At 40.6% G+C, this 9,956-nt stretch overlaps 1 protein-coding gene across 2 annotated transcripts; it reads right to left on the bottom strand.

Annotated features, from left to right (window-relative positions):
• Positions 1–740: 740 nt before the first annotated feature.
• On the bottom strand, positions 741–9,144 carry cipcb (CLOCK-interacting pacemaker b). 2 transcript variants are annotated; one of them, XM_018696229.2, is made up of 4 exons: positions 8,781–9,144; positions 7,898–8,065; positions 7,625–7,809; positions 741–6,649 (listed from the first exon to the last, which is right to left on the bottom strand). In XM_018696229.2, the coding sequence occupies exons 2-4, from the start codon at positions 8,004–8,006 to the stop codon at positions 5,678–5,680; spliced, it is 1,266 nt and encodes a 421-aa protein (XP_018551745.1). In that variant the 5' UTR covers positions 8,007–8,065; positions 8,781–9,144; the 3' UTR covers positions 741–5,677. The 2 variants fall into 2 exon arrangements, with proteins under 2 accessions (XP_018551745.1, XP_018551744.1); XM_018696228.2 differs by having other exon boundaries at positions 7,898–8,079; positions 8,781–9,143.
• Between the last annotated feature and the right edge of the window lie 812 nt (positions 9,145–9,956).

Raw genomic sequence — 9,956 nt, 5'->3', positions numbered from 1 at the left:
GTTGGAGGTCTTTTACAAGTTTGTGCCCAGGGGCCCTTTGTCTATATAATCTGTTTGTAGTATACAGTAACATTTTTAAAGCACTGGTGCACACAAGACGTGGGCCAGGGTGGATTATGGACCTCAACGGAGAGTATTCAGAGTATTTATAAATGACTCAAATTAATGTTGAAAAGATAAGAGTACAGTAAAGAATTTCATCTTTTTCTTTTGCATAGGCTGCAGTGAGACTACATGTGATTTAAATGTTTGATGGCCTCCTGTCATGTTTTGTATATGCCCTATCGTATTTTGTTTAATATTTGTGTAGAGTGAATCGGCTGTAGCAGGAGGCTTTAGAGAAGAGATAGACAGCCTTTACTCTGTGATAGACTACTGTGTGTCTACCATAGGTGTCAATAATTAGTAATCATGACCTCAGCAATTTACGCTATATATTTTAGATTTTGGGATATTATGCACAGAGATCAAGTGCTTGCCAAAAATTTTGTAGACACTGAAATATAACTCATATGTGCAAAGACACATCGTTCTGTGTTCATGTTGTCCACTAGAGGAGCACAGATTTCTGTTTAACTACTTTTTCAGTTTGGTGGTGTGATGAGAGGTGTGTGGGAAAACTCCAAAAATAAACATTTCAGTCTTCCTGTTTCTCACCTCTAAAACTACTTCCTAAAAATGTTCTCTGAACTGACAACGGACAATCAGGAAGTGGTACCATTAACTTGGACAGATGAAAGTGTCTTTGGAATGACATTTATTACGCAAGCAACTTAAAATGTACAAAAAAGCCCTAGAGAACAATAGATCAAACCCTTTCTCAGTCTTCACTTTTGATTGGTATAGCTGAAATGGCATTATTTAGTCTTGTGTTCTCAGAGGTTTTACACTGTAAGACATGATGTTTTGTTGAATCCTCCATAGTAGAAAGTCTCATGAGGATTTGTACAACTTTCTGCATTTACATTTTCAGAAGAGAAAAAAGATTTCGAGCAAGCCACATTACATTCAGTCTGCATTATTCCCCTGAAGGATTCCATAATTTTTTCCTCATGCAAGTCCTTTGTTTAAAAAAAATAAGAATAATAATAACATATGGGGACATTTTTTTCCATCACAGCTGCTGGTGCACTGCTGAAACATTTTGATAAATAAAAACAAAAACACAATCAAAATCAAAATCCTTTTCATTTTCAGCATCTTTGAAATGAAAGAAGGCAGAGGAAACACAGCTGCCAACATTTAGATCAAAGACTCAAAATCCAGTGTTACAACTGTGTCCGACTGTACAAGCAAAACCAGTCTTTACTCCTCTTCTATAAACTTATTGTTCTTAAGAGTTAAAAGAAAATTGCGGTCACACAACATGACCATGTCACAAAAACAGCCATAACAATCCATGACACATCATGTAGCATATACAGTATAATGGTGACATGTGGGACTTATGGTTTAATACACTTCAGTCAATAAACAGTCAATCACATGGGCAGGATCCATGTAAGTGAAACCAAACTTTAGACTACAGTGAACTGATGGAAATCACTGGTCTAATAAATTAATGTGCTATAGTAAAAGCTGACAAGGGACATGACCAGCGTTGTTGTGCTATTGTCAGCCAAAATTTCATTGACCTTTCTGATATCTCAGTACCATCAGTTATTCCACTGGCAGTGAACCAGTGTCAGAACAGCAAGATCCAATTTCAGCTAAAGGCCAACAAAACCATTTTTAATATTTAAAGACTGTACAGTGAACTGTTGAAAAAACACAATATCAAAATCAATTCCAGCAATATAGCATCTGTGCATCTGACTGAGGGGAAAGTGTTGTCCAAGAGTTACAATGAATTTGATAACTTCAGTTAAATGTGTGAGATGTGTTGTTGGTCCAAAATAAAAGAAAAACATGCACTGGTAAGTTTGCAACTCTGCAAGAATGTTTAACAGCTGTAATAAATTAAAAAAAGAAAGAAAGAAAAAAAAAAAGACACGCCTCAAACACAAATCTGTTTTTGGCCAAGGCAAAAGACTGAAATAATGCCAGCAGTCTTGCAGCTGTCCTGGCTTGCGTGTCTCAATAAGGCCTTCATTAAGGACACATGGTATTTGAACAAATTATTGTTTCATTACAGCGACAAAGCACAGATAATACAGCCATATGAAAAGTCTCAAGATTATGTTGCTTTTCCCTGCGTCAAAAATAATTTTACTGTGACTGAGAACTAAAAAAGATTTACATGCTTGTAAGAGATATGCAGCTCATGGCATGTAAGAATTTCAATTAGCTCCTTTTTCTAAAGTTTGAAAAACATGTATCATTAGCAAGCAAACAAACACATTCAGGTTCTTTCACAAATGTACTGTGGGTCTTCTGAATATCCCCTGGATTCAGTTTATACAGTACATTCAATGTGGTATTTTTAACTTGGTAGAGTAGAAGTCTCCAGTGTCACTGTGACACAGCTTCAACATCTTGTTAGTTTTTATCACTGTATACTGTTGGAAATGTATGTGTGTGTGCATGCAAACAGAGCCAGTTCCACTGCACTCATTATAATGTAAAGACGTACGGTACTCATCTAAGATATAGAGAAAGCAGACAACAGATTAATATATCATGAATTCCTGTTCAAACCAAAACATCCTAATAACCCAAATTATTCTGTATAAAAATGTAACTAAATTACAAAATAGTTGGAGCAGTGGACAACAAGGTCAGGAAGAAATTGCACATTAGTTTGTGCTATCAGATGCAATCAAAGAACCACCAGAAAACAGCTATATTATCTATAAGAAAGTTGAGCCATCCAGATTGTTTTACAACACCGTGAGCTGGCCACAGAATCTACAGTGATGTGAGGAGAGGAGATACTGAGCCGTTCAACCTGGGGATGTTTTTCGAACAGTGGAACTGGTGCACTGCAGAAAAGAAAATGGGTTGAGTTGGAGTATGTGAGATGACCTCAAACTTTTTCAGCACAACCTCAAACTATCAGACAAGAGGGCTGGATATTAAGCACAGCTCGGTTTTCCAGCAGGACAGTGACCCTAAACACACATCACACCTGGTTTGGGAGCATAAAAACTGAAACACACTGATTCATTTACTGTGTTTACTGTAGAAAAAGACTAACACATCATCTGCTACTGTGTCCTCCTCAGAGTCAAAAAGTCCATTGATTCTGACTGATGAAGACATTAACTGTTGTCATGTTAAAATAAATGCTGTAAATTCATCTGTGTGCTCCAGTCCTTACTTAAAAAAAGATGTGTATTTTCAGAACACCCACAATTAATTTAGAAAAGAACCCAAACATCTCAGTTTTTGCTTCGTGTGACAAAAACCTCCGAAAATTTGTCACAGAATACATGATCCTTACGAGCCTTTTAAAAAATAAATTGTATTTATGTTCAGATGTACATAGGTTAAGATGGCAAAAATGAAAAAGAATAGAAAGTGTCCCTTGTTTGAGATGTTCCTTGTGAGCCTTTTTAAGTTAACATAAGCACAGCACATACATTATCAATACATCAAATATTATCATTAAAACAGCAAGTAATAATCTGATAATGTAAATGTTATGTATGGCTGTGCTATAGGAGTGGTATATATACACTGGTAGTGTGCTTCTGCTGACTCACAATGCACTTCAAGTAACTTAAAAAAAACCTTTGCAGTCCACCTCAAATGAGCTACCATAGCTGCCGTTTAATTCTGCACAGAAATTGCTTCAGAGCTACTCTTATTTTAGTGCAAATGCAAAGTTCTGTGACATATACAGGGTTTGGATATTAAGGCCATAATTCAGGAATATACAGAGAGGTAATAAAGCAACACAAACCTACACAACTGTTCCCAATTCTGACACGGTAACTGCTGGACTTTATGTTCAATCAAAACTAAAAAATCGTAAGATGATTGAGGCCTAAAGTTGATGCACAACAACTGGTCTTCATCAAAAAAACGCACGTAATAGTTGTCTTAGTGAAATCAAAAAGGTTTGCACATACATTTCAGACATTTCATGTTAAGTTACATCCATATTAATATATATATATATATATGTATGTAAAAAAAAAACACAAAAATTTAAGAATTCATACACAAGTTACTGATAAATATGGTTGAGCTATTGGAAGCACCGTTTCCACTGAGATGTTATTGGGAAGCATGTAAATGGCTGTTAAGAGCTTTACCTCCAGCCAGTTTGCCCTGTTTTACAGCTGCCATCAACATGATGGGAATGCTAAACTTGAAACCATCAATGAGCTGCGCCAAATCTTTCACATCAAGTTTTAAAACACAGAAGGAGCTAAAGAGACACTTTAGGCACATGTTTGTCTGTCTGAAGATGCTGAGTGGCAAGAGGCCCTGAACACATTCAATGTGACATGAAAACACTTCCTTGAGCCTGTCATAATCATAGATATTACAGAATTGATAACTCCTACATAAATTCAGGTTGTGCACACACGTACTGGCTGTTAACTAGGTGGCTGTGAAGCAACACATCAGGACCAGTGGAGTGTATGGTCCTGATGTGTATCAGGACCAGTCCTGATGTGTATCAGGACCAGTGGAGTGTATGGTCCTGATGTGTATCAGGACCAGTGGAGTGTATGTTGTGTATGCTAAAGTAATACCATGAAGAATACACACATTTTAAAACTACAAAAATGTCAACCCAATTCATATTGTCAGAACAATTACTATATTGGTATTTTTAGTTTTAGATGAAAACACCTCATCATGCTCTCTTAAAGTTGAAATATCCACTCTTGTGGGTTTTAATCAAGCTTTCAGATTCTGAGCCTGTATTGTGCATTTGGTTTTTAAAAAAGGTTTTGTATTTATCCCTTCATTCCTTAGATCCAAATCTCTCAGGGTTTTTGGGTCTTGATTGCCAATGAGCAAATGATTTCTGTGCAACAGAGAGACAGTTTCCATGGAAGAGAGCTAGTCAGGCTCAGCAGAGCAGAGCCAAGTGCACTGATTCTGGCCTCTGGTCCTTGACACACCAAGCCGACACTTAATGTGAGAGGCTGATCATCTTCCATTGTTTTTGCACTGTGTCCTTAACTGATGGCACAAGTTGGACCATAACTGCAGCAGTTTGTATGAATCAGATCAGAGACACCTAGCATTTCATTAGCAATTTTTCACCTTCAGGTTAAACACTACAGACTGACTGAAGTTTACAGGCAACCTTTTAAAGAGACATACTGATATTATCAATTCATAATCTGACCATATTATGAGACCATTTTGCCAAACTGGCACAATATTGCTAGTATTGCTCTACTTCTCTTTCCATGATGTTTCCTGAATTACAGATCAACAACTAAAATAGTTCCTCTCATGCAGGAGCAAATGTATGTGCATGTTGGTGCCCACCAACTATAGTGTTGCATTGAGTGAATGCAAGTGCAACTTTTAACAGAAAAGCCTTCATCTGCATCAATTATTTGAGGCTGGCTTGGTGTGTCAGGGTTGTGAAGCACACAACAGCCAAAATGTAGGCCACAGCACACTGTCTGTGTGAGAGAGTCGGGGGGGGGGGTGTGGATTGTAGAGCACATTACTTTCAGTCCATCTGTCTCTGTACGCTCCAAACCCCAACCCCCAACCCTGGCTTTCCTTTCCCCAAATCAGTCTATAGGCTTACTGTCTAGCACTAGTCTAGGTCTAATCTGCCTTTCAACTGGTCTGAGCAGCTCTCTTCCTCTCTGTCTTCCTCCTGAAGACTGGCCTGCAGTTTGACACAGATGCTGGAGTCACCGTTCTGCAGAGCCTGAAGGAAGAGGTTTGTGTGTTCTTTCAGCCGGTCTAGGTCGTTCTGGGTGCGTCGGTTCTGCCTAAGGAGCTCCTTAGTGCGAAGCGTGATGTCTAGCAGGCCAGATTTACTCAGGATGTTGTAGGTGTTGCAGAAGCGCTTCCTGCGTATATCAGCGTCACCATCACTGTGGTCAAGTTCTCCTGGTGAGATGTTCTCCTGGGTTCCCATCTGGGGAACAGGGAGTGTCTGGTTTTTGGAACCAGTGGTGTGAGTGAAAGAGAGGGAGGTGGTAAACTCTGACTGGCTGACAGTAGATGAAGGCCTCTCCCTGGCAGGACTACTACCACTGCTGGTGTCTGTTGTAGGGACAGAAAATTGGCTCTGGAGCAAAGGAGGCATGGTGCTGGGGGTACCAAGAAGACTGGAAATGGTTGAACCAGAGTTACTAGTGCTACCACACAGACTTCGTGGCTGTTTCTCTCTATGGCCGTTTTCACGGTGGTTGGAGGTCAGACTGCTACTTCTCTTTGACCCAGAAGAGGAGGAAGAGGAGGAGGAGGAATAATAAGAGGAGGACGAGGGGGTGGATGAAGACAGGGAAGCAGTTCCTCTCCCTGAGGAACTGGAGCTGTCTCCGGGATGTGGAGCAATCTTGGGGTAGGATTTCAGGATTGGAAGATATTTCTTAGGGCGTCTGTGTCTGGAGGTGGCTTCTTTGGAGGCAGGGGAAGCTTGATGAGACACCACAGGCTGGAGGAAGACCACCTGGGGCTGCTGGACCACGGGCTGGACCACAGGCTGAACCACAGGCTGAACTACCTCCACTGTTGGACTAAACCCCCAGGGCTTCAGAGGAGGATTGTCTCCAGGCTGCGAAGGCAACGGAGTCAAAATTGAGAACTCTGAAAAGCACATACATTTCCCTATTTGCTTTCACTTCTCTATTTCACTCTGAAGCTTGCTGGCTCTCTCATACACCTACATGTTTTTCTTTTCTCTCTTACTCTGTAGGCAGTGACATTACTTTTGCGCATCAGTATCACTAATTTCATTTCCATCCCTAGGTGAGGGGCCACTAAAGCTGGCCAAAGTCTGACCCATGTTCAAGCCTGTTCTGGACGAGGGTCAGATGACGTGCACCAACATGCAGTCCATTCATTCAGGGAAGACTGCAGACGTAGGTCTGACTCCATCAGCGTGTCTGTCAGAATGGAGTGTATCTAGTACTAATATTAGATACTTTAAAAATAAAGACAACATAACTCAGCTTGACACACAAAATAATCCAACAACAATCCTACTTAAACAGAAACTAGTTAGAAGCCAAGTTACAATAATCTTTTAATAGTAGCAGCATTTTAAGTGGCATTATATAAATATATAAAGCAATTTTATTTAATTGACACTGGATTAGAGTGATACAATTGAGTTTAGCTAATTTTTTTTAATTGGTCTGCATAATTTACTATTCATGACCATCTATGCCACATCATTCTTGGATTTCATTGTCCAATTTTGCTTTTCTGTTTTCATTCTTTTAATAAACCGGAATTAAATTTTGAGCCATTTCTACTTTTATGTCTCTGCTGTTGGTCAGAAAGTAGTCTTCACCCTGTGTGAATGGTCAGTCTTTTTTTGGTGACACATTCCAGGCAGTTGTGACCATGAAGACACATCCAAGTTAAACACAATGCACAATAACCACAAGTCTCCTGCTGAAATACCACTGCCTGATGTTAAAAGATTGAGGGCTGAAACTCTTAAGGGAGGTAAAGAACTAATTCATTCACACAGATAATATTGTAATTTGAAGTTACATTAAGAGTTGCTGGTTTTGCTGTGTACCTGCTTCAGGAGGACATTGTTCATGATGATCATAGGTGAAAGCCTGGAGTAGGAACCTCCAACCACAGCCAGTTGAGAGGGCCGGGGACCCGAGCCAGAAATCTGTGGTCCCTGCTGTAAAACAGGGCGGGGTGAGTCCTCAGAGTCTGTGGTGTCCATTGCGCTCATATGCTCTGAGCTTGCATCTGCAGGCCAGGAAGAAGAATAACTGGTTCAGTTTAGTGATACCATATAATGAAAGCATGTAACATTGTGGCAAGAGAAAGGTCAAACCTGAGAATCCAGAGTCTCTCTCTGAATCAGCCCGGGAGTCTCCAGACTTCATGTTGAGTGGTCTGTTTGCTGCCCTTGAGTGACTCTCTGCCTTCCTCTTGGTGCTCATCTCCTTTCCTGCTGTACTGACAATGTCCTTGGCTCGGCAAGCTCTCACAACAACTACATCTGCATATCAAAGGCTAAATTTAAAGAATCAAACAAGATTAAGCAGAAGTTCTTTCCATGTCAAGGACAGAATGTGGAATTGTGTACCAACATAGAAATAAAAACACAAAAGGTGTTAACTGAGTTGTTCAGTTAGAGTTGGGCAGCATGTCAATATCATGATATGGTAGCGTATGATAGTTATTTTAATGCTATTACATAAAAGCTCATGCCTCCTCCTGATGTGGCTACATTCGTTAATGTTTCCGGCTTTACTGGATAGTTCCAGGTAAGTGTGATGAGCAACGAAAGCCCAATAATAATAATAATCTATCACCCTCCACTAGTTTTGATTAACTAATTAAGTTAAGCCTTATCAAAGTGCTAAAATTAACATATTAGCTAAATTAGCTACAAATATACGTTACTAACTATTGTTAGTAAGAGGATAACGTAAGTTATTGAGCCTTAACTACCATAAAAATGAATGGTGCATAAAATAAACGACGCAGACGGTACCTAATTGGGGTATAGCATTTGCTAGCTGCATGATGGCCTAACTAACGCTGACTAAAAGCAGCTGAACACCTCCGAAATGCAAACAAGGCAGACGCACAATTAAAGTTAGCACTCTGGTTAGCCGCGTTACGCACTAACAGCGGTTAAATGCTAGCATAATGTTACACGGTACAGAAACATCACAAAACGTTTGAGAAACAGCAAAGAATGTGCGTACCTCGTCCTTGGCTCTGTTTCAACGATGCTGTTTCAACGCTAAGGGATACTAGCTCGCAGCCGGGTCGAGGTGTCTCTTGTGTCTCGGCGACTTCTGTTTCTCGGTATCGCCGTTGCTGCCGCTTCCCAGATACGTTGACTAGAACTCGGTGTTCCACGGTACTATACACGAGACAGACCGCCCCTCCTCTGTCTGCTCGGTCACATGTGGAGCACGGTGGCAACAGCAGTTGATGGTCGCGATTTATCTGTCCTCTGTGATCGTTTAATTGAAATGAGGGCCACAGACGGCCCTTGGGCTTTCGCTCACCTACAGACAATTGTCCCCGGACGACGAAAAATGCAAGGGGCAGGATATTACTTACAGCCACTCTGCCTTATTTGGTAGTTTAGGGCGTTGCCTTGTCTGGAGTAGCGGACACGTCACATGTTTAGGCTGCTACGCCCGCCCACCTGCAAGATTTCCTGTCCTCTGATTGGCCGGCACCGCCAGCAGCTGAAAAACGTGACCGTTGCTAAATGTGTGACAAGTTAAGGACATTGTGTTCACTGTGCAGTTAGGAGTAGTGCTGTACACTACATCACAGGCATCTCAAATGTACCGTCGGGGAATCCAGTGACGTGAGGTTTCAAGCTTAATGTTCTGGTGTATTACATAATAGCCTGGTTGGCCTGCAGCTAACCTAAGCTGAGCAGGGCTGCATGTTCGACGAAGTAAACAAAACACTACCACCTCAGAACAAAACGTGCTCACGTGCAAGTATGCTGGATGTGGAGGATGAAGTGGCCAGGTTTCTGTTGGAGGTGTGCACACATACCCAGGATAAGAAACCAACCTTCATAAACTGCTACTGAACGAGCAGCATAGTAGGCTTTGAACATACTGCAAGAAACTGCTTTCGTTAAATAGGATTAGAAAGTTCTCTGAAGAAATTGAAAACGATCACAGTATCTGTTGGCACTTATTTGAAATATAAACTATATATTGACTGTGATTAATACCATCTGATGATTTCTAACTTTTCATCACTTCACATAGTTGTCTGGAAAGTCCGATAATCCCATTTTGAGAAATACTATAAAAGGAAGTTTGGCTGTTAAATTAAACCACACCTCCATCATCTCACATGTCTCTGAAGCGCTGTGAATGCAAAACAAATCAAAAGCTAACAGTAAG

Source organism: Lates calcarifer, linkage group LG7_1, assembly GCF_001640805.2.
Source record: "Lates calcarifer isolate ASB-BC8 linkage group LG7_1, TLL_Latcal_v3, whole genome shotgun sequence".
In the NCBI taxonomy this organism is placed as follows: Eukaryota; Metazoa; Chordata; class Actinopteri; family Centropomidae; genus Lates; species Lates calcarifer.
The sequence above is the reverse complement of the archived record's forward strand: the minus strand, read 5'-3'. Positions and strand labels throughout refer to the sequence as shown.